The sequence below is a fragment of the Haemaphysalis longicornis genome, unplaced genomic scaffold, assembly GCF_048455015.1.
Source record: "Haemaphysalis longicornis isolate Haplotype H1 unplaced genomic scaffold, Haemaphysalis longicornis Haplotype H1 scaffold_6, whole genome shotgun sequence".
Taxonomy (NCBI): Eukaryota; Metazoa; Arthropoda; class Arachnida; order Ixodida; family Ixodidae; genus Haemaphysalis; species Haemaphysalis longicornis.
The window spans coordinates 136,329,173-136,354,908 of record NW_027526407.1 but is presented as its reverse complement, the minus strand read 5'-3'; the positions used below and the strand labels follow the sequence as shown (position 1 = coordinate 136,354,908).

Genomic DNA, 25,736 nt, shown 5'->3' with positions numbered 1-25,736 from the left:
AAAAATGAAATAGACTTCATTTTATGCGATTACCCTGGCGTTGTGCAGGATGTGGAAGTGCTCGGAAGGGTATGGTGTAGTGACCACCGTATGGTAAGATCTCGAATAAGGCTAGATTTGAGGGGGACCGCAACAAGCTAGTAGGAAAGAAGCCAATAAATGAGCTAACAGTAAGACGTAAAGTAGAAGAATTCAGGATCGCGCTGCAGAACCGATATTCCGCCCTTAACATGGAAGCCGAGCGTACGACACAGGAAGCCAGCGACAACCTTACACGCATTATCACGGAGTGTGCAGTAGACGTCGGGGGCACTATGGCTAGACAGGATATTAGTAAACTTTCACAGGAGACGAAAGATCTAATCAGGAAATGGCAAACCATGAGAATCTCTACCGCATCTGACAGAATAGAACTAGCCGAGCTCTCGAAGTTAATCAATAAGCGGAAGACAGCTGACATACGGAAGTATAATATGGAGAAGATCGAATACGTTGTAAAAAACGGAGGTAGACTGAAAGCAGTGAAGAGACGTCTTGGCGTGGGGAAAAATCAGCTGTATGCACTTAAGGTTAAGCAAGGCAATGCCATCACAAATAGGTATAAAATGGTCACAGTGGCCAAGGAGTTCTATAGAGATATGTACAGTAGCCGGGACATACAGGATAATGCCGAACGAGACAGTAGTTCAGAGGAGATAGACATTCCACCAGTAACGACTGAAGAAGTAAGGAAGGTTTTGAAAGAAATGAAAGGGGGCAAAGCACCTGGTGAGGACCAGATAACAGCAGACCTTTCGAAGGATGGTGGATAAATTGTACTTGAAAAACTGGCAAACCTGTATACGCAATGCATAATGACCGCAATGGTACCGGAATCTTGGAAGAACGCGAACATCATCCTAATCCATAAGAAAGGTGACATGATGGACTTGAAAAATTACAGGCCGATCAGCTTATTGTCAGTCGCCTACAAGTTATTTACCAAGGTAATCGCTAACCGAATCTCTGCAACCTTAGATTTCAGACAACCTAAAGAACAAGCAGGGTTCCGTAATGGTTATTCAACAATGTACCATATTCACACGATCAACCAGGTGACAGAGAATTGCGCTGAGTATAATGAACCCCTATATTAAGCCTTCATAGAATAAGAGAAAGCATTTGACTCGGTCGAAACCCTAGCAGTCATTCAGGAGTTACGGAACCAGGGGGTAGATGAGCAATACGTAAGAGTGCTAGAGGATATATACAATGGGTCTACAGCTACCATCATCCTCCATAGGGAGAGCAGTAAAATACCTATAAGGAAGGGTATAAGACAAGGAGACGCAATCTCTCCAATGTTATTCACAGCATGCTTACAAGAAGTATTCAGAACGCTGGATTGGGAACAGGTGGGGGTAAGGGTTAATGGAGAATACCTCAGTAACCTCAGATTTGCTGATGACGTTGCCTTGCTAAGTAACTCGGGAGATGAATTGCAAAGCATGCTTTCCGCACTGGGCGAACAGACTAAAACCGTGGGCCTGAAAATTATTATGCAGAAAACTAAAGTAATGATCAATAACCTCGGGACACCACAGCAGTTTGAGATAGGTGATGAGGCAGTGGAAGTGGTAAGCAAATATATATACTTAGGCCAAGTTGTGACTCCAGATAGCAACCACGAGGAAGAGATAATTAGAAGAATCAGAATGGGGTGGGGTGCATATGGCAGACATTCCCAGATAATGAATAGCAGCCTACCATTGTCGCTGAAGAACAAAGTGTATGACAGCTGCGTCTTACCGGTACTCACCTACGGGGCAGAAACTTGGCGGCTCGCTAAGAGGGTTCAACTTAAATTGAGAACGACTCAGCGGGCAATGGAGCGGAAAAGGCTAGGTGTAACATTCGGGGCAAGAAGAGAGCGGAGTGGGTCAAGGAGAAAACTGGTGTTAAAGACATCTTAGTAGAAATTAAGAAGAAGAAATGAACGTGGGCAGGGCATGTAATGCGAAGGCAAGATAACCGCTGGTCATTAAGGGTAACAGAGTGGATCCCTAGAGAAGGCAAGCACTGCAGGGGGCGGCAGAAAGTTAGATGGGCAGATGAGATCAAGAAGTTTGCGGGGATAAATTGGTCATGGTTGGCACATGACCGAGGTAATTGGAGAGTACTGGGAGAGGCCTTTGCCCTGCAGTGGGCATAGATAGGCTGGTGATGATGATGGTGATGATGACCTCATCCAAAAACTATGACCTTTCGCTCTGCTCGGTAACCGGTTACCTGATTCCTTTTGTTTTGATTCTTTCGCTTCCAGCTAATACGCTCCCGCATCCGCAACCTTTGCTTTTCGAATTTCAATGTATTTCTCAAATTTTTTTTCCTTGCTTTGCCTTGTGGCTCTGACGTCAGTCTAACTTTATCTTTTCGCTTTTGAGTTTCAGGACAAGCCTATATATATACAAGCCTCTCTCTCTCTCTCTCTCTCTCTCTCTCTCTCTCTCTCTCTCTATATATATATATATATATATATATATATATATATATATATATATATATATATATATATATATATATATATATATATATATATATATATATATATATATAAATATATATATATATAGAGAGAGAGAGAGAAAGGCGTTTTTTTAAAGGAACAACATCCTCCTAACGTGAATTTGAGAAACAAAGCGTGTTTGTCACCGGAAATAAATTTAACGCGGTCTAAGCCGCGAAGGGTGTTCATGAAATTGAAATTTGGATGGTCGGCAAGGGCACGTCGTTGGTCGGGATCGGGTGACACGCCGTTTTTCCAAACAACCTCGCCCAGGATAGTTAATTTACGTGCACGAAAACAACACTCTTTAACATTGAGTTGTCGTACAGAAGCAGCGAGACCGGTCATTACTTGGTGCAAACGACCAAGATATGTTTCGAAGTACAAAACAGAACAAGAATACGCCAGGTATGCCAGAAAGGCAGATGTGCCATTCAAGCCCGCGCAAAATGTCCCTCAGTTTTGCAAACGTAGCATGCGCGTTGCATCGCACAAACGACGTGATGTTGAATTTATACAGACGATCGGGGGTCACACACGCTATTTCGGGCTGGTAACACTCAGAAACCGGCATGTGCGAGTAGCAGGAAAGAAAATTTAGGAAGGGAAATATTTCGGTATCATGTAGACAACTGAGAGACGCATGAATCTCAGGGAACGAATAGACGTCAATACGGGTAATCTGGTTAAGTCATTTACAGTCAACACTGAACCTTTAAGGCCCACCTTTTTGCGTAAAAAAAGCTACTGGCGATAACCACGGGCGCTGTGTCGGACGCATGACGTAGCGTTGTTGCATGACATCGACGTATTAATTATCAATCCCGCGTTCTGACGCCGACACTCGATAGGTTCGCTGCCTCAAACAAGCGTGCGTACCTGTGTCGATATGTTGGGCTAATTTCCATGTTCTACTCAAGGGAGCTTTTGGCAGGTAAATGAGGAGCAGAACCTGTTTAAAGGGTTCAGATGCTTCTTACACCGGGTAGTGTCCAAATCGACATCAAGAGACTTCGTCGACTCATCTTCGTATAGAAGCTGGCCGGTGAGATGGGATTATGTCTGGACGGCTATCGGAAGGTTAGAGTGATAACCGCAATTGTTGAAGCTGAAAATGGAGGAAGTAGGTTCTATCTGGCCAACCTATTCGCTGTGAAGCAGACTGGGAGGGTGGTTGGTTTGGGGTAGTGGTGAACATCGTTGTGTTCACCACGCTGCGTGAGAATAGCCAATGGCAGAGGTAAATCCTTCAGGAGAACAAAATGGTGGGATGGCGTTAATAAAACATTACAAAGGGACCGTCATTGATCAAGAGTAATATCTTAAGAGTTTGTCAAGATTTAAATACAGTTCAAGCACTTGAGGCTCCAGAGGCGGTGACATACGTTTAAGATGCAAAGCGATGAGCAAGCGATGAGCAAACTGTGAAAGAGAAAGCCAGAAATCTAAAAGGACGAACTAGAAAAGCATAAATAAGACAGAGAGGGAGATGAAAATAAGTGAAGAGGGGTGAAATAAAGCGCAATAAAGAGTTAGAGAGAAAGGCAGCAGTGGCGAAGCTCAAACTAAAAAGTAATAAGTAAGTGAGGGAGCAAATGACAGACAGGAATAATTATAGCGCAAGGCGAGGAGCGATAGGGGATATATAATTGCCTCAGTGACGGTGGTCGCAAGTTGTAACGCCCAAGGTTCACCCCGGGGAGCAATATGCACGGAAGGTCAGGATGCTCACGGTTTGAAGCCCCCGCGTCCGGCGAGCACGTGTTTTTGTCGACCCTCAAATACGTTCCCCAATCCGCCACCTGCACCTTCTATCTTTAGCTCGGGCCAGCGCCAAAACGGTAGTGTGTTTACGTGGCCGAGAAACCTGGGAAGAAACATGCCGCCGCTCAGTCACACTTGCAACAAGGTGTGTAAGCTATCGGAAAGTGGAAGTGAGAGTGATAATGTGAGGCAAGAATAGCCTCTTATAAAGAGACAGCAAAAAGTAAGTCAACAGGGAGGAAAAACAGGAATGCAGATAAAACAAAACAAAAAACAACAAAAACAGAGAGAAGGGCAAAACGTGCACACTCACATGCAATCAGTAAACACGCACAAACGCCCAATGGCCATGGAACAAAATATGACCAGTGACTCTGCCGATTCACCAAAAGAACGAAATCAACCCAGTGGCCCATAAAACAAGCCAGCGCGTACAACCGGCGTCACAACGGCAGTACGAGTTTGACCGCATCGTGAGCCAGGCGAAAACGTTGGCGAGAGCGAGGCCGCTCCTGATCCTCGGCGACTTTAACGCCCATCAGACAACGTGGGGCAATACGTTCCAGTCCAAGAGAGGAAAATCGTTGGCCAAGGCAATGGAGGATCACGAGATGGCCTCCTGAACGAGCCGGACGTACCCACCAGACGAGGCAACAATGCCGCTAGGGACACTACGCCAGACCTCTCGTGGTTAGCGGGCACGCTAGACGTCATTTGGAGGAGCGAAGAAGCGGACCTGGGTTCTCACCAGAGCGTGATCCGCATCACGATCCGAGGCTCCCGATATCGGGCTGGGCTGGGGACGGCGCTCATCACGGATTGGGATAAGATGAGGAAGTATACCCAAGATCAAGACGCGACGTTCGAGAAAGAGCCGGCACAAGCCGAAAGAAAAGAAACCTACACCGAATGGGCGAGGGACCAAAAGAAGTTCCTCCAAGTATTCACACAGGAAATCTCAACTACGGTGCAGGTACCGTACGTGGACGCCAGACTGACCCACATGTGGGCGGCTCGGCACTCGTTAACGCGGGGTGGAAGCGTCAGAGACACAACAGAAAGCTGGCCAAATGCATTGCGGTCTTGTACAAACAGATCGCCGAGCACGCGGCCAAAATATGCAGGGAAAGTTGGCTGAAGACTTGCGACGGCCTGCAGGGCAAGCTCTCGTCGCGGAAGACGTGGTGTCTCTTGAGGAATTTGATCGACCCGCTGAGTACCAAAACTGCGACCAATCGCACCCTCCCCAAAGTATTGAACACGTACAAGGGAGAAGGCTCCAGGCTCCTGGAAGACCTGAAGGCGAGGTACCTAAACGAAGAGAACGGCCAGTAACCGGTGCCCGAGACGTACGAAGGACGCGCCACCGCCGAGCTGGATAGGCCGTTTACCATGACGGAATTTTGGACAGCGATAGACCAAAGCAGTAAGGGAAGTGCACACGGCATGGACGCAATATCTCAAAACTGCTCGGTAACATGAGCGGTGCAGTGGCCCGCGGCCTCCTAGAGCACATCAACGAAAATTGGGAGCGCTCGCGGTTGCCGAAGGAATGAGGAACCCGAGGTCAACCTCATTCCAAAGCCCTGAAAACACTCACGATAGACAACATGCGGCCCATCTCGCTCACGTCCTGCTCGGGGAAGGTGATGGAGCGCATGGTTCTGCACGGGCTGCAGAAGCACCTCGAAGAAACAGATCAGATGCCTGAGACCATCATCATCATCATCATCATCACCAGCCTATCTACGCCCACTGAAGGGCAAAGGCCTGTCCCATTATTCTCCAATTACCTCTGTGCTGTGCCAACTGTGTCCAATTTATCCCCGCAAACCTCTTGATGTCATCTGCCCATTTAACTTTCTGCCGCCCCCTGCAACGCTTGCCTTCTCTAGGGATCCACTCTGTTACCCTTAATGACCAGCGGTTATCTTGCCTTCGCATTACATGCCCTGCCCACGTCCATTTCTTCTTCTTAATTTCTACCAATATGTCTTTAACACCAGTTTGGTCCCTGACCCACTCCGCTCTCTTCTTGTCCCTTAATGTTACACCTATCATTTTCCGCTCCATTGCCCGCTGAGTTGTTCTCAATTAAGGTTGAACCCTCTTAGTGAGCCTCCAAGTTTCTGCCCCGTAGGTGAGTACCGGTAAGATGCAGCTGTCATACACTTTCTTTTTCAGCGGCAATGGTAGGCTGCTATTCATTATCTGAGAATGTCTGCCATATGCACCCCACCCCATTCTGATCCCACTAATTATCTCTGCCTCATGGTTGGGATTTTGGGTCACAACTTGGCCTAAGTAGATATATTCGCTTACCACTTCCACTGCCTCGCCACCTATCTCAAACTGCAGTGCTGTCCCGAGGTTATTGATCATTACTCGTACTTGTAAGGAGACGATGTACGGCTTCAAACACCATCTCAGCACCCAAGACGTGATGGTCCACCTACACCATCTGGTCGTCAAGCAGGCAACGAGGCACGCGCCGCACTGGATACTCGCCCTCGACCTGAAAGGAGCGTTTGACGTGTCCCACGCAAGCGTGTTGCAGAATCTGAACAAGACCACGTGCGGCCGCAAGACATTCGGCTATCTAAAAGATTTCCTGTCAAACCGAACGGTGACCACCAGGGTAGGGGACAAGAAGTCGTACCCTGTCGAGGTAGGCGATAGGGGCACCCCTCAGGGGTCGGTCTTGTTGCCCCTACCCTTCAATCTGGCCCTCCTGCCCCTGCCCGATCTACTCAAGCAAGTCAAAGGCGTGAACCGCGCGTTCTGCGCCAACGACATTATAGTGTGAACGGCCCGAGCCGGGTCAGATGCCTGGGTGGAGGAAGCATTGCAGCGGGCGGCAACGACCGTGCACGAGTACGCCCAGTCATGCGGACTGAGCTGTGCTCCCCAGAAATCTGACCTGCTCATGATCCAACCGGGGAAACATAAGAAGGAGCCGCTGCCGAACATGACAGTTACCATCAAGGGAACAGCCATCAAGCCAACTCAGCAGATTGGGATTCTCGGCCTACTACTTCAGAGCGACGGTAAGGCCCACGCAGCCGTCAAAAACATCAAGGCTACATCCGAACACCTACTCAGTAAAATTCGCAGGGTGTCTAACTGAAATTGAGGCCTGAAAGAGAACGGTGCCATGCGCGTGGTACGCGTGCTCGCCGTGTCACGGGTTACCTACTTCGCCCCGTATCTCCAGCTGACGAAATGGAATGGGGACACCCTAAACACGATGCTTCGCAAGGGAAAGAAGCAAGCACTCGGCATTCCGATATATTCGTCCACGCAAAGGCTGCTAGACATGGGCGCCCAAAACACGGTGGAGGAACTCATCGAAGCCCACCTTTCGAATCAGAGAATCCCCCTCTGTCACACGGAGCATGGACGTGCCGTCCTACGCAAGATAGGTTGGCAGATCGAGCCAGTTACCCATGAAGGCAGCCCTTCCGGAAGACTGCAAGATCAGCATTCAGACAAACCCCCTTCCCCGTCACATAATGCCGAGCAAGGACGACGAGAGGTGCACCGCGCGGGCAAAAGCAATGGCCGGGATGCTGAAGTGAACCCCAGGGTCCTCCACAAGGACGCCTCGCTCCGAAAACACAGCGACCGTGCAGCGGCAGTAGTTACGCCCAGAGACCGGCCGATCGACAGCGCGTCCCTGAAGACAACAGACCCCGCAGTTGCCGAGAAAGTGGCCGCGGCCTTGGCACTCGCACTGCCATGCGTGGACCACGTGGTCACCGACTCAATGACGGCGTACGGAAGGTTCCGCAGGGGAGTAATCTCCTCCGCGACGGCCCGAGCCATTCTAAACAAGTGAAAGCCACCCGGAAGAGCCATAGATCTCATGTGGGTCCCGGCGGACTCACGGGTAGCAGGCAACACCATCGCCGACTACCATGCCCGAAAAATGTCAATCCGGGTCGACCACGAGTCGGAAGAGCTACCGCACCTGGTTACCAGCTTTCGGGAAATTACCCGGATGTACCGAGAGGAGAGGTGCAGACTGCCGGAACCGCACCCAAACTAGCGAGGGAACAACAGACGATCCTGCGTCAAGCGCCGGCGGGATCGCTTGCGCATCCCGTACTGATAACCCGCATGTACCCTGCGGAACCTGATACGCTCTGTCCATTTCGCAAAAGAGAGAGGGGCAACCTGCCGCACATCTTGGCCGAGTGTACAGTCCTCAAGGCTTTCCCCACAACACCCTCAATCCCCAACCCCTTCAGCGATAGGAGACCCTGTTGACCAGCCCCGCCCTGCCGACTCAGCTCGACCTGACAGACAGGGGCCAGGAGCTGCTGGGAATATATGGGTCCGGAACTAGGGAACCATCCCGTCTGGTGCCAGCGTGCACCACCGATTTCATTTTGGGCTCAATAAAAGTTATTCCTCCTCCTCAAACCGTCCAATTACATCCCGAACACTTTAGATCACGGAAGATTATTCTATACTTGTGACGTTAGTTTAAAACACTCTTCCTATCAAAGGCGAAAACACATGCGGCATAACACTAAAAAATGTGACACGCGCTTTCCTTGGCCCACAGATAACACCGATAACTCAATCTGGCGCAGTCGGGCGGCAAACGCAAACCATGAATAAACAAACCCAATGCACGCTTCGGGCAATATATAAATAAAACGTGAAACAACGACACCCTTTTGAAGCATGAAGTCGCAAAGAGCGCTAATCAAGATGGTGTTTTCGTTGCTTATTACGTTGCATCGTATTAGGTTGGTGGGATGTTTTCGTTCCCTTTTGAACTACATTCGGGAAATATGCTTGAGAGAACTGAACAAAATATTACCTAATTATGTTTGTCTGTTCATTGCTTAGTTGTCAAAAACAAGTTGATAAAATAAACATGCAGTCAGACGAAAGCATTGGTGACTGCTTCTTTTCTCAAGATATACGTTCTGCTAGCTGCGTAAGATATCCCTGTCCACCAACACTTTATTGACTTCCAGCCACAGTTGCAGTATTTTTATTTATTTGCTTCAGTTGTAATGCCGCAAAGCAGACATGAAAACGACACTTCCTCTGCGGGTACAGTGAAAAAATTTTCTCGCACTTTCCCGAGGGGGAGAGTGTGTAAGTGCGAATGCACGAGTTGAATTTGCGCGGGTCGGTAATGTTCGCGAAAGAGAGATCGCACACACACACACACAACTACCTAGAAAGAAAGATGCATTTATTCACAGACACCTGTTGGTGTTGTCCTTGTACTTAATTGCTAGAGCGAATCTCAGCTTTGAAATTTCGTGTCAGTACTCCATTAAGCGGGTGCATTAGCCCTTCTCACGCCCGATTCCTGGCCAATCCCCCACGTGGGTATGTTCTAGTAAGTGTGAATGCACGGGGGATGCGAAAGAATTCTTCTTGGGCAATCGCCCTAAGTTGGTATGTGGTGCGGATGGACGGACGGCGGTGGACGCGTGATTCAGGGTCGCTTAAGAAGTGCATTCGCACTTAATAAGAAGAATGCTTTGGGCATGCATGAACAGAGATACGGCACGTTGAATGGACTGTCCGGTGGACTTTACACCCACGATAATCAAATACCCGGCCAGGGTGCAAAGTATATTCTCTTCTAGCTATGCATGAGCGCTTTATATTTTAGCGCCTAATTGCACAATGAACACGCCAGAAAGCTCTTGAATCTTGTGGTTATCCCAGATGAAGGAGTAAGGAGGTATAGAAGGAATAATATTGCTGCATCACCCATTAAGAATTTTGAAAGGTGTTCAGTTGTTTTATTTGAAATACAAAACGTCCCATTTGCGCGTTTCTCACTTTAAAACCAAAACGATTATCAAGCACCTGACAGTAGGTACAGCCAGTAACGTAGGTGATTTTGGTGTTTTCGCGCATAAAACACTCCCATTCATTGCACCGAAAGCATGGATCAAAGCAGCAGTTAATTGTTTACAGCTGACCACAAAATGACAGAATAATAAGTATTTGGCTTTCCTAATAATACACTTCACTTTCTGAGTATATGAATTAGTACCGCACGAACACATTTTCGGATAACGGGGGAATTTTCGGAATGTCATACCTTTTGTATATGGGAATGAGCACTCGTACGGTGAAGTAGCAATTATTATCATTGGCAAACAATATCGCCACAAAATTTAACATTTGTGAAAGCATATATGTTGGAACGTTTCATACATAAATATTTACACAAAATGAACAGTGAATGCACTGCAATTACACAATAATGAACGTGCTACACTCGTACTACAAAAATACGAATGTGATTTTCAATGTTATGTGCATATGAGAAACTAGGAAGGCTGAGAGTATAGGTGGGCTAACGACTAGTTGCTCACTACAACCCTTGAATAACGTACTTGGACTTACGGTAATATTAATACAATTCAATCTATGAAGGTCACTTGCATGTTCAGTAATTTAAGGCTCGTCGCAACACAATATAAAAGCAAGAAAGAAGCCATTTGGCGCAGGCTACTCGTTGAAAAGATGATCAAATATGGAGAGCCACCACCATGTAAGAAAGGTCGCAAAATGGGACACCTAAAGACCATGTAGCCTAAAATAAAGCACACTTTCTTTATCAAACGTAAACATGTAGAAAATGTGTCTGGACAACGTAACCACCATGAATACTTTTAAAACAGGTTTTGACAGTTTTAAGACATCCATATCCTAAATTATACACACATTTTTTGCTCAGCAGTAGGCAAAAAAGGCTCACAAACTAAATCCAAACGCACAATGACAAAGTTTTTTGATACAAGCTTTCCGAAAAAAAATTTTACATGAACTTCATACAACTTCAAAGTCAGAGTCACGCTCTCGGAGAATATCCCTTCACACCAAGCAAATACACCTGTGATAAATGATCAGAAAATAGAAAAAAAAACGAATAGAACATACAAAACAAACAATAGCCCAAGTTTCTGATTCGCACATCTCTGACGTGAACCTTGCAATCATGTCTAGAGTCACGACGAACTGTGCGCTGGAGCCCAACTAAAATGATAATAGTGTGGGAAGGCGCACAATAAAATTTACATTGAAAACAGACATCTTCTTTATGTACTTTGTTTTGATGCAGATCACCTGGCTGAAAATCCTTTCCATTACCGCTTTCGGCCCTGTGCAGGAGAGGCAAGCAAAGGCACAGAGGCATAACGTTTTGTATGGTATGTCTCAAAGCCCATTTGCTCATTTGAATATCCAAGCAAGGAATACCATACAGTACCATTGCCATCGAATACGGACTCTTCAGCCAAAATCTGCATCAATATATACCTGTACATTTGTTCAAAGATGTCGCGCACATCCTCTAGGAGATGTTGGAATGAACGCTATCAAACCGGAAGCGTGCTGTCTGTGACAACACTTTTTGCGTTTGCAGGGCAATGATGGCTTCAAAAATCTCTTGGTTGCTAGGTAGATGGGTCTTTACTTTTCGCTGCAACGCATTAAGGATTCCTGGCAGAACTGCTTCCCATTTTGACCCGCCGCGGTGGCTCCGTGGCTATGGTGTTGCGCTGCTCAGCACGAGGTCGCGGGTTCAATTCCCGGCTGCGGCGGCCGCTTTTCTGATGGAGACGAAAAGCAAAAACGCCCGTATCTATGAGATTTCGGTGCACGTTAAGGATCAACAAGTGGTCAAATTTATTCCGCAGCCCTCCAAACGGCGCACCAAATTACCTGCATTGCATCGGTGCGTTAAACCCTACAATGAATCAATCAAAGCTTCAAATGTTGTTCCGACGTTTCATCTATCTTCGATTCGGCACTGTTGCAGCAGGGTGAAAGCTTATGGGAGAAAAGTGCGTGAGAGTCAGCCAAGGCGACAGAACTTTTTTGCTGTGCCTATCGCTGAATCTCCAGTCCAGCAAATCAGCGAGGTTTATTTTTGTCCAGAACACTTTGAGTTTGTTTTGCAACGTTCCGAAGTAGATTTCCACTACTGTATGTCCTTGTATTGTGCTCACTGGCTGGGTCTTGTCAGCTTTCCACGGTGGGACTTTAGGTATTTATGGAAGAGCTTGCTGAACTGTAGTCTGGCCTTTGCGGACCCCATGCCGGTCAGCCATAGAACTTCTTTCTCCCATGAGTCGAAATATTTCCTGCCGCTCTCGAACGACTTCCTTCTGCTTTTACCGTACTTTAGCATCACCGCTAGTGTGGGAATTACTCCCGCTGTTTTGGTTGCTGAACTTGCTTTGACAACTTATTGTTCAGCCTAGCCTCGAAAGTACTTATAGGAACATTGATACAAGAATAAAATTGTTTGAAAAACTACGTATAGTAAGTGTAAAACACCAAACGTTACGACAAAAAAGTTCAGGAAGCATGTGGTGTGGTATCTCTACAACATAAAAAAGCTAATTCATCTACCTTGCAAAAATCAGTCTGCTCGTGTTCGGGGTCACACCAATGACAGCTCGGCACACACAACTACGCATGAAAGTCGGCAGAGCGGAAAGTGTAAGTCTGGAGTAAAAAACTGTGACTCGGACGTTCAGTGGCGAGCACAAGCGGGTTCAGGGCTTTGGTAGGGAAGGACTCCAACGGACCACACCAGGGCAAAAACATTTGTTCCGTCATTTTCATGAGATTGTTTTCCATACCCTAAAAAACCCCGACTGTGAGAGGGTGAACCCACATGCACATGCGTAAAACACACACCCGAGCACATGGCTACGAACAAGATAGGAACAATTTCCCAGCACCATAAGAGAGCAAAACCGCAGAGAGCTAATAGAAAAAAAACCGGCAATCGAAATGTTGACTGCTACTTCATGTGACAGAGCGTCAGCTTCCAAGCGCGCACGCCAGCCTTCCGAGCGGAGAAGCAATATCAAAGACCGCGCACAAACACAATGCACCAATTGGCAAAACACACAAAGAAACAAAACCAAACCCTCATTTCGCACAAAACGTAGCCACTGTGATCAGGTGATTTTGTTTTCGTTTCCCGAACACATTGTGTTTAAAAAATTTATGTCATGCTTGACGTCGCTTTACACGTCATGAGATGTAGTTTCCTCTCTCGCACACCTTCGACTCATGCATTCGTCAGAGTGCTGGTGTCGGGAAGAATGTACAGCACCTAAGGAATCAAATGATACGCTAACACAACGAATGATGTTTAACAATTTAGGGATCGAGCCGCGTAGCAAAATTTTACTTCTGTGCTTGACGCATCTTTGCTCTCTGAACCTAATCCTGAAACAGTGAATAGTCCCGACCAGCATGTTTCTCGACTGGCTCACTGCCGCAGTCTTTCCCGTTTGAACAAGGTGGCCTGTGAAGAAAACCCGAAGTCTCGCCATGACAAGAAGCATCGTACGGTCGCCTTTCAACCTGGTGGAGAAGTTCTGCTGGCCACACCACTCTGTGTTCCTGGATTATGCGAGAAGCTCTTGCCCCAATTTATCGGCCATTACAGGATCCTGAGCAAACCATACCCGTGACGTACCGTGTAACGCCTACTCACGGTGGCACTGACCGTCGGTGCTGTGGAACTGAGATCATAGATGTTCCCCAGATGAAGCCTTGCTTTGCCGTGATTCCTTTACCTCAACGTGACGGCCAGGATGGCCGCTTGAGCAGACGGCGAGTAATAGTGTGAGCGTAAACTTGGCACACGAGAAGTTTAGCCATGCCAGTGGCCAATATTTCGTCAATGCGTTGTTGTCGTGTCTACATTGTGCGCGTTTAACATCTGATTTGATCGTCCTTCTCGACGGTGTTCTTCATCTCCGCTGGTCGAACGGTTGCTGTTCTTTTGTGGCCGTGCCCCACGCTTGCAAATAAAGCGAATCGGAAGCGTTCTCATCGACTCTCTCAATATATATATATGAATATATAAAGAATAAGGTTTGGCAGTCAAGAAAGCCTCAGAAAGCAAGAAGGAATGCGTTAGGTCATAGAAAGAGCTGAAAAATTTTTTGAGTCAGATAGAAAGTGGTGAAAAATTCCCGCCGGTTGGGATCCGACCCCATGACCTCCGAAAGCTTAAGAGGGTTCAACGCTGCTCGACCACTTTTGACATTTCGTAGACACTCGAGTAACGGCCCGCGGTTAAAAAGAAGGTCCCCCTCAGCTCGAGTAGTCCGGGTGGCGCTGGCTGCCTCCCCCAAGCCCAGGAAAACCAAATACCTGAACATGAATGTCCCAGAAAGTGGAGAGAAAAATCGCCCTGCCGGTAGCTTAGTGGTTATGGCACCAGACCGGTATTCTGGAGGTCGTGGTTTCAGATCCCACCTGGCGAGCGATTTCTGTCCACTTTCTTTCTTTCTTTCCAAATTCTTTACGTGTTTTTTCTCCCCTTTGCTTTCCGAGGTTTTCTTGACTGCCAACACTGAATTCTGTCGTATTTCCAAAGAGCCCCTCATTTCCCATTCTGATTCGCTACATGCAATGCGAGGGCCTCTGTTATGGCAGTCTTGGTGCGTCAGGAAGCTTAAGAGGGTTTAACACTGGTCGACCACTCTTGACATGTCGTAGACCCTCGAGTCACGGCCCGGGGGTTAAAAAGGTCTCCACCCCGAGTAGTCCGAGTGGCGCTGGCTACCACCCCCAAGCACAGAAAACAAAACTTCCTAAACATAAATACCCGAGAAATTGGAGGGGAAAATCACCCCGCCGGTAGCGTAGTGGATATCGCACGAGACCGGCATTCGGGAGGTCGTGGGTTCGGATCCCACCTGGCGGGTATTTTTTCTCCACTTTCTTTCTTTCTTTACAAATTCTTTATCTGTTTCTGCGACCTACCACATCCTCCCCTGTGCTTTCCGAGGTTTTCTTGTCCGCCTACACTTATTTCTGGCCTATATATATATATATATATATATATCTATATATATATATATATATATATATATATATATATATATGTATATTTATATATATATATATATATGTATATATATATATATATATATATATAAGGGTTGGCAGTCGAGAAAATCTCGGAAAGCAAAGGGGAGGATGTGGTAGATCATTGAAACAGATTAAGAATTTGGAAAGAAAGAAAGAAAGTGAAGAAAAAATGCCCGCCAGGGCATTTTTAAATGCAGTAAATATTTCACAAGAACAATCATTTCGACTCAAGCAAAAGAGAAAAGTTATGGTGAAGTTGGTGAAATACGAAAAACTGCTGCAAAAGAAGCTCCTTTGCAGAAAGCACAGCGGCGACGTGTTACGGCTGACAATTAGAATGCTCCAACTTACCGATATAGAAACTGTGATCACCAGACCAGTGGCGCCAACAATGTAGGTAACGATTACACGATTGCACAAACGCTATCCCCCCATAGTGGACTTAACAGGCTGGAAAGTGAAAGCTCAGAGTTGATGAAATTTTGATATTTTTTGTTCAGCCCCGTGGTCGCTATGTAGAAGATGAGCGTTCCCCCATACAGATAATCGTCTGCCTGTACCGGACCTTAACGACAATATTCAGCTGGTACCGGTAGCTACTAAAGTCACTTTGAGCAGCGTGACCCGCTTTGCGGTTTGTCTTCTCTGTGAACATTTCAAGATATCCATGGTTTACGGACCAAACGGCTGACGACAACTATACTATCCAATGCGAAACTGGCGCTGAGCGAAACTGTCGTCTGCTCAATTACGACGCCTATCTCTTGCATCTTAGGAAGTGGTTGCGTGATGAGGAAACACAACGTGGCGTGCCCTATTGCGACGTTATCTCGCAGTGCGGCGCCACCACCGAGCGTGTTGTTGTAAATCGTTTTTAAAACTTCCGCGCAAATGTGACGTGGTTCGGATGTGTCAGGGTACGAGCAGGACTCCAAGCACACATACAGGTTGCTTCACTCGTTCAACACTCACTCCGGAGTGGTGCAGTTCGCTCAGCCCATGTTCGGTCATAGGTTCATTCGACAACAGCGATGGCATGCCTCTCTGTCGTCGCTTGGACCTGCACCTCGGGGATGGACCACAAACGGTGGCTCTGTGCGTAAACGCACATCATCGTCGAGAGCACGACAGGGCATGTTTATAAGACGTCATGTCGGGGCGCGTTGCTAACGTCCAGGATGTCTCACTGCCTCTTCATGAAACTTTCTTCATGCGTCGCCACCGAGTAGCGTCTCGCGCGGGCTCAGCATACTGTCTCCCTCTCACACTTTCCCGGTACTCATCCAGCACTTGCTTTCTATATTCGTTCACTCAGTCATGGCGCCGACACCGAAGTCAAACTAAAGTAGCGGGCCCCAGAGTGCTCCGCACTAAGACACTCGTTCAGAGAGCGTTCCGGACGGTGACCGCCGTTTGTCCGGAGTAATATGCTACAGCGTAGAAATGGTTTGTACACCGGCAAGGAACTTGAGGCCTAAGGGGTATTGACGTATGTTTGGTTGGGATTTTTATGGCGCAAGGCTGACTAAGGCCAAACAGTGCCATTCACGCATGTTAAAAAACAAAAAAAAATGGAGAAAACGAAAAAAGAATGAAAAGTGGGAGGAATAGACAGAGGTGTAGAAAGAAAAACAAGAAATAAAAAAAATTAGAGTTGCCGGTAAGGATACCCACGAATATTTGTTCTTCTGCCTTGGGAGTGGTAAGGGGGACACAATTGTGTTTTTTGGCATGCGCGACGAGCTGTAACTACCGTCAGCCACTGCCATGTCTCTGAGCTCTTGCACGTAAGACCTTATTTGCGTATTGTTGTACCTGCAGTCCAGCATGAAACAATGGCAGATGCATTGTGTCACCCCTGTATATCACACAGACAGAAAGAGGAAGAAATAGCTTGGAAACTATTCAAGGCTAACGATTCGTTTACTCTTGTTTCTTCGTGTCATTTTTCTCATTGCCTTCGGGTAGGTGGTTTCTTGATATATATTTTGTGGTGGAACGTCAAGGGAAAATCAAGAGAAAATAAATCAAAAGCTCATTGAAACCCCCACTTTCATGTATTCACAGTGAAAAAAGGTTTCCAAGGTCAGAACATATTGTAGATAACAAAGATAACCGATGAAGCTGCTTCAACTTCATAAAGACTTTCCGGGTAATATCTATATTATGGCCCAGTCCTGTTATTTTGCGATCGGGGGCGGCCGAACATGGCCCATGCCATTTATATTACTAAACGGTTATAGGGGGGGCACATTGTTCAGTTTGATTCTTCCTATTACAACCATAATCAAGAGAGCGATAAATATGTCACCCGACCGGTACAACGTCGCTGTGATACATGAAAACTATATGTCTTGCGTTTTTAATGAAGAAAAAAGTTTCTATTTACTGGAATAAATCCGAGTGAATAAAATGACTAGTTCATTCAAGTTGGCTCAAGTTTTATATTCCAAACTTTTTTCTGCAAATGTATGTATGTATTTAGAACATGTATTTATAGATCTACATATTTATCTCTATAACAGCATATTCTTATAACATATTCTTATAACATATTCTCATAATTGTGCAAAATTGCTAGGAGGGGAGAAACACACAAAAGCCGATGGAACACCACTGAGGTTTCCCCACGCATATCCCTCATGTGCTGACCTTTGTTGCAGAGAGCAATAAACTGACTTAAAACTCCTCATTCCGACAGAGACGTAAAATACGTGGTGACTGTGACATAGAGTGCTGTACCTTGCTTTTTCAAAAAACAGATGGGACAAATGTTGCACTAAATCTATTTATAAACGAATTTGTTTGGTGACGGCCAGGAAGCAATTATTGAAAACAAAGAAAAAAAGATAGATCTTTTTAGTTGTGAATCCCAACTGCTTCAAAAGGTTACAAACAACCGAAATTGTGTCGCAAAAGGAACTAGTACATAAAAAGAGCAGTTTGGTTACACTGGCGGTAGCTGGGATGGTGGCCGAAAATAAACTTCTAAAACCGATGGTACCATCCTAAGCAAAGAGCTGGGCTGGGCAGTTTGGTGCAGCTGGGCAGTTTGGTGCAGCGCTACTTATGCTAATGCCTACAGAAATGAGATTGGCAACACAAAGAAGAACGCCGACCTAACAGCCGCTACAAACCAACTAAATATTGAAAAGGTGAATATAAAACAGCAAAATAGTCGCCACCAAAAGCTCTCATGGTTTTGTGGACACGACAATATTATGCACATTTTTTTCAAGCCGAACCGCGTTCTCTTGTTTAAACCACCAGTGAACGACTGCTAACATTCTTGCACATCTTTCACCAGTGTTATTTTTGGTGCACTTGGAACATGAAGTTCGAAGCCACCTAGTGGCATAGCTGGTTGTCATAGCTCGTCTGGGGTCATGGTCTCGGGCACCCAAACCGAGGCTTCAAAAAGAAAACTGATTACACTGGTCAGCACCGCACCGGGGTCCATTGCATTACGAAGAACATGTCGTTCCAATTGGGCCGCATAGGCTCACGTTGCTTACATGCAAAGTGCTAGGAGTTATCTTTGCGCAACGCCATTGCCCCGTACGCTGCCATCTCTAGGCCGCGAATACGTAAATAGTATACAAAAATAAAAGAGCTCGTGAAATCGTGCAATTGATAGAAAAACCTTTTTAAAACTCAATATTGTTTTTATTTATACGCCTTTCCACGGGCTTCACTGTACCGCCGCCTGTAGGAGGCAAGGTGACAGAGGTAGGGTTGTTAGGCTGGGCCTATGAATACAACTTGCGAGCATTCAGTGTTTCCGGCGATGGACGCCCAACAGCTGGCTCAGATCGTGCAGTACGGGTTGTTCTCGGCAAAGTCAGCAAGGGGCGAGGGTTTGCATCATATCTGACATTTGAAAAAAGTCAACACAAGAAGCAACAAAAGGAAAACACAACCGAATCACTGCTCCGCACTCCCGACCCGTCTCACATTGACTGCAATCCGTTTTTGCTCTTTCTCATTGTTTACAGATTTGCACAGGGCTTCTGTCCTTTCAAACACAGGTACACGTGCAGCGGCGACAATGATCCACCAAATGCCCTCCACTCTAGACTCATTGTTCCGCAGCTGTGTCGTCTCGAGTCGGTCATTCGCGCCATGGCCAGTTTGGCGCACGTATTGTTTGCGACAGGATAGTGGAATCTACTATACCGCGCGAAATTTTCGCTCGAGGAATCGAGCCAGTATTTTTCCCCTGGCCATGTGCTTTTTCGGTCTTTGTAATGACGTAAAAATGTCACCACCGGTCATTGCTAAAGAATGACTGTGACACAACTTTTTCCAGCCGCATTCTTGAGGCGGTACGACAGTAGCTGCACACACGGAACAGGCATTACGTGTGTATTGCGCACGTCAGGTGTCGTGCTTGCAGAAGCGCTCGCCGACTGACCGCTTTTGCAAACTTGCCCACCAGAAAGGCTATGATGTCTTCAAGAAGACTGACAGAAATCAGTGGTTGCCCCTCTCCCTGTAAACGGCAAACAATTGTTGTTGCCTGGAGTTTTTAAAGCTCCTGCGCAGCCATCCTGGTGAACTAAAACCGACTGGTGAGCAGGTGGTTATTTAGTACAGCAACTCCTGACTAACCTATAATCCTTCAGCCGGAGGATTTCAAACATGTTTATGTTATAGGTATGACTGTATATTCTCCGCCACGGAACACTAGCTTATGCAGGGTTCCGCCCTTATTTTCGATAGGCAGGACCAAACACTATAATTTTAGAAGGTGCTTCCAGTGCCTGATATGTCAAAAAATATGGTGAATATCACAACGGCCCTTACGTAGGTTGAATGATTATCCATGCGCAACCATTGCGGCGATCACAATTCATGAAAGGGACTGGCTCTTCATAACTGCAGCTTTTGTCTTCACTATCCGATCCCACTTAGTGTTATGGTATGCCGTAACCGTGGATGACATAAATGAATGAACCTTGTGATTCAGGCAAGTGTGGGTATGGTGCCTCTCCAACAATATACTAATAGTTTGGCGTCCATTGGAGGCATGTTTCCCAGCTCTAAAGTTCGAGCTTTGGAATATATGTAAGGTTTTTTGTTGGAAGCAAAACCGGGCACACGGAATGTAGCAGCAATATATGATGTCAAGAATAAACTATTTTCGCATCCACAGCCATTTACCACACCTATGGTACCTAGAAATTTCTTTTCTATGTGTTGCAGGCTTAAAATACCAAGTAACTTGCACGATGCGTTTCTTCCCAGAGTTTTACCCTTTCCGACCTCTGGCGGCCCCTGTACGTGTAATTGGTGAATCATGCAGAGCAGTTATGTGAAGTTTTAAAAGATCATTCTAAACCGGAAGTAGAGATACTTCAAAAGTTTATTTTGGAAAGTTTATAAAACCATCAATGAAAGCAAGCAATGTAGACATAAATACCGCTAGGTGATGTCTAACCCCTTCGCGTCCAAAGCACGTGAGCCGACGCATTTCCGAGTCCAAAGCTTTGGTTCGCGTGACAAAAATGTAGATATACTTTGCATCTATCCTTAATGTCTTGAGGTGCTCCTACGATGCATGATCGAAGCGATCTCTGAATGGGGGCAGGATTTAGTCTAGCAAAGCAATGAGCGTTATTTAGGACTACTATGGAGTGAATGAAGAGCGGCGATCGAGAGAACGCATACGAGTCACAGCATCACCCCAATGCAAGGCAGCACAGGACCTACGCAGCGGCAGATGAATACAACCGGAAATATTTTTGGTATAGCAACGTTCACTCTGGGCACTACTGCTTTTTATCACTACCAACTTGAAAACGCATGTAAGAGCGGATGCGCCTAATGTCCGTGGGCCGGGGCACAAACAATGAGTGCTACTGTAAAAGCCTTGATTTGCAAGATTTGGTTGATGTACATGGCATTCAGCACACTAAGAGAGTTATTCTGAGTTCCCCCTACACTGACTTTACTCTATCTACTTAGTTAAGGAAATGATTCTGCAATTATATTGAATGAGAAAATCGATTTCGATAAATTTGATCCACTAAAGGATCAACAGGAGCAATGTTTCAGAACAGCAGGGAAGATTTTTAGCAACAAGCCCACAGACAAATTCCTGGAGCCTTTATAGGCCGAATTTACCGCGCGGTTGACCACTCAGCCGATCTTTGAGGTCTCTGCTGTCGGGCAACTATTGTTTGTTGTTAAGAGGCTTTTAGGTAAGAAAGGTTTGCTTATTTCCAAGACATATTATTCTGACAAAACAATGAAAGTTACAAGATCTTGGGAATTTGCTGCGCAGCAAAAAATAGTTAATGCTGCTAAAAGAAATACCACTGTTACATCATATAGAGTTCGCACCGCCGTGGTACTGTGCACTGTTCCAAGCGCAGCAGAAAAGAAGCAGTAGAAATAAATAAACGGAACCTGAACACCATAAGTCAACAAAATAATAAATGATCAAATCCATCAACCGAATAGCGTTGATACCAAGGTGGTGCTTATTAAATTGGAAGCAGTATTGCAGGCAACAATATAGGAATTCCTAGGAACGTGTACAAAATAAAAAGCGTACTTATGTAAAATGAAAGTAATTTCTATGGGAAGAGGTTAGAGCAACGGTAACACAGTGGCCTGGAAGTGTGAAACACCTTGCGAGAAGAGAAAACAGATGAGTTAAGTTGTTACGAATGTCAAAGCAAAAAAGATAATTCAGTGCTTCTGTAACTAGGTGCACCACGGGCTTTCGGTTGCAATAAAACCGGCATTGCACATTACATAGCTATTAAAAACCCAAAATCTGTGGTTCAATATCAATAGAATGCCTCATTCAAAACTAAACTAGAAACCTTTTGAGATTACTTTTATATACATTGCCGCAGGGTGTTCTGAAGGGCTAGTTAGCTCATTTTAACTTCGTGAAAAAAGCGCAGATGAATGTACTGAGAAACAACACTATAAAACCGGAGGCGTTATTTGGGAAAAAGTATGATTTACGATAGTTTTACTGGAAGGTTATTCCGATTTAGCACTGTGGCAAATTAAAAAAAACGTCAATTTTTTGAAGTTCTTCCAAATAATGTAAGAAAATATTGCAAGTCGCAGCACAATCCGGTCGCGTAAATATTGGTAAGAAAACCTAATCTAAAAGTGCAAAGATGTTGCTTGTTAGTGGTTGCTTGACATACCGCATCGGGATTGCGAGATGTTTGGTAGACTTGAATGCGATGGTGCTGATAACTAGTTGTTTGGGGCGAGAGTAAAATACTTGGTTGTTTATGCAAAACTGAAGTATCCTTCGATGAGATTCAAATGATGCTTTCTGATGCCGAAATTTTTATGCCGTCATGAGCGAAGGGAATAAAGATATAGACAAAGTGAAAAGTGCAGCACAATACATAGGAATTCTAGGGTATTGGTGAGGTTATGCTGAAGAGGATTGTACACCACAATGACTTAATTATTTTAGGGAACAAAAAATTTTAGAACAGTAATTTGTTCTTGCCATTTGCAACGGATTAAAACGTGTGTGCAACACGATAGGTGCAAAGGAACCAGAATTTGTTAGGTCATTCGTGTGATGGGTCTAAGTTAGGTCATAACAGATTACACCTGAGTATTTGAATGAGTCCGAAACAAATTACTTTGTAAGGTTATATATACAGGTACAACGTACAAAATTACGACATCGATTGAAGGAGGCTCGTGGCCTTAGCTTTACATTTGTTTTTATTACCTATGTCCGGGACTTTACTGAAAAAATAAACGGGTCTTGTTACAAGGCAGTGTCATCGCGACTGGGTAACATATACGTAAAAAGTACACAATGTTTTTGAAAAGATGGATGTTGCAGAAGACTTTAGGAGCCACGACCATGGAAATTGAACATTGACATGGTGCAAGCGCATTACCCCAATGAGCACGTGACACAAGGGATGAATAATACAAGTTGAACTCCAAGGTAACCTCATTCCGAAGCAATTTCTAATATACCCTACCAGGCCATCTGAGTGATCATTTGCACTTTATATTAATGTCAAACCCCGATGGTCGAGAAACTCAAGGAAAAAATATATACTTACAAACAGAAGTATTCAAGGTGCAGTTGCTAGGCTTGGTAATTTTTTGTGTCTTTCATGACAAGTTTTGAGCCAAAAAGTCTCACTTAAGCAACACAGTTCAAATATTGGCTCAACAATGCGTACCCTCCCGACGTGCTTCTTGCATACTAGTGCATTTCATAGCGAGTATATATCCGCAGTATTTGAAGTCTATTCATCTTGATGGAGCCACGACGACAAAACATAAGTTTGGTTTGTTGCCTTGTTAGAATTATACCTCGTTAAGGATTGCCTAGTTAAAATCATACTCACACCACCTTTAATGTACACTTCGCTCAAATAAGCTATATAATTAAAAACAGGGAATGCCATTGCGACCCACTAGGTAATTTCCCGCAAAAAACCTATGATGTCCTACAAGCAAGGTCAGCGATTGGTGGGGGCCGGCAAAAGCAAACGCTAATTAGGCAGTACATACATGCTTTCCAAACGATCTATTTGCGCTTAAATTTAGGGCACATTCTTTTTAAAACAGTGAGAACTGTATGACAAACCGTGGAAGTTACGAAAGTGCCGCTGCGTAATGCTGTTGCTACTGCAAGTACTATGCTTAGTTTAGATGCACAGTACTTCGGGGAGTTGGGGTTTTCTCAAACGACACTGGATAATTGACGCAAGCAAGGGTGTCTTACGTTACTATAACTATCGTGCTAACACTAGGGTATACAAAAAGAATATTTTCGCCCTTAGCAAAAACAGGCCTTGCTTAAATATAGTCAAAACAAACGAAAGGCAGAGAGTGGCCTCGCGCAGAATCAGAACGGAAGTTATCGCAATAGAAAACGCTATTTTGTGGGGCACACGTGGGCACGTAATCTTCTGGTGACGCAGAGCTGAGACGATGAATAATTGAATGGAGCGATGCGTCACTGCACCCAAAGGAAAGGTGTCGCGAAGAGATATTACGTTAACGATAGAAGGATCCCTTTTCACTCAAACTTATGCATAGTGTAACGACCGTCCTGTTAGTGGGGTTGTTTCAGAATTAAACATTGTCACCTTGCGCGATGTTTATTGCGTTCGCAATACCGTTACATTGAAATTAAATTCTGTCCTGAATTTTTAGTCATAATAAACTACCCACCGTAAGTTTTTTTTTAAATTCCGTTTATGTGATATCGCATTAGCAAAATAAGACTAAGGAAAGAACAAAATTTATGAAGTAGAACAATCACACTAGAGCAGAATAGTACTTGTACTCATAGTTGTTGACAAGAACAATATCAGGTATAAAAAAATGTTCCTCTTATTTTGTATACACCCAGCACGTTCACACGACTAAACAATACTGCTTTACTCTGCAATATAAATGCTACTTTTTAGCCTAGATATCGTTGCTCATGCAGGTGAAGGGCTTCACCATACAATCAGTGTGTTGCAGAGAGGGCGATTGATAAAGATTGGCGCAATTTTTGCCTTGTCCTAAATGGCTTTTTCAAACTAGTACTGCTTACCAGCAAATATGTTTACAGAGGCAAAGCAGGCTAATTCTTAAATGGTTGTTTCATAGAAAAAACCCAAGTTGTTTGTGCCGATGGCTGAAAACACACTGGTTGCAATGAGACATTCCGAGCAATATATGCATAAGTGGTCGCAATTTTGTTCCTAAAGTTAGATTTCAATTGGTTGTTTTACGGCCTCGAACATTGTGAACTAAAATTTCTTAAGAACACCTAAATGAAAATATGTAACTTTCTCAATACAGTGGCAAGAAGAAACTGGTGGGACTGTAAGTAATGTCATTCTCAGGTGCTCCAGTGCATGCATTGTGTCGTTGAGGACAAAGCGGAGCAATCATTGCCTATGCTTTATAGTTTATGTTTTTCTGTGTCCTCTTGTATACTGCACAATAGACTGAGGTATGGAAAGGAGCCTGGGAACTTCCCATAATTTCTCATGACAACGTTTTGCATAACCACCCTCAAATGAAACAAATGAAATAACACGCTGTTGTGGCGCAGGAATGAGGAGTAAGGTGTTCGCTCTGTTCAATTCACGTAGAGGGCTTTGCAGTTTTCGTGTGACATTCTACACGAGTACTTCATAGCCACTGGTTTGCGAGACCGCAAATAGTACAACTTTGTTACGCCAATATTGGTTCCCTAGAAATTCCTCTTGGCTGGAAAGCTTTGCTATGATTTCTACCTGTAGTACATTCATATCCTACAGTTTTTAAGGTGCGCTCCCACTAGATGGAAATCGCGGTGTAATTGAACTTGTTTGCACGACGAGGAGGATTAGAACAAAGTGGAGGAGAAGCACCAGAGCTGTTAACAATGAAAACCGTTAAAATGCATTGACTGGACATATACGAGGCAAAATACACAAAGAGAAATCAAAACTAATCTGGTTGGTCCTGCGTCCGAATAAAACCGTTCCACAAAAAATGTTAGCGCTAAATTACGGCGTCGATGAGCGCTACCTGGCAC

At 45.2% G+C, this 25,736-nt stretch overlaps 1 protein-coding gene across 1 annotated transcript; it reads left to right on the top strand.

The window, feature by feature from the left end:
* Positions 1–6,713: 6,713 nt before the first annotated feature.
* LOC144143260 (uncharacterized) lies at positions 6,714–7,115 on the top strand. Its single transcript, XM_077675038.1, has one exon. It carries the CDS (start codon positions 6,714–6,716, stop codon positions 7,113–7,115), a length of 402 nt encoding a protein of 133 aa, XP_077531164.1.
* The last annotated feature ends 18,621 nt before the right edge of the window (positions 7,116–25,736 follow it).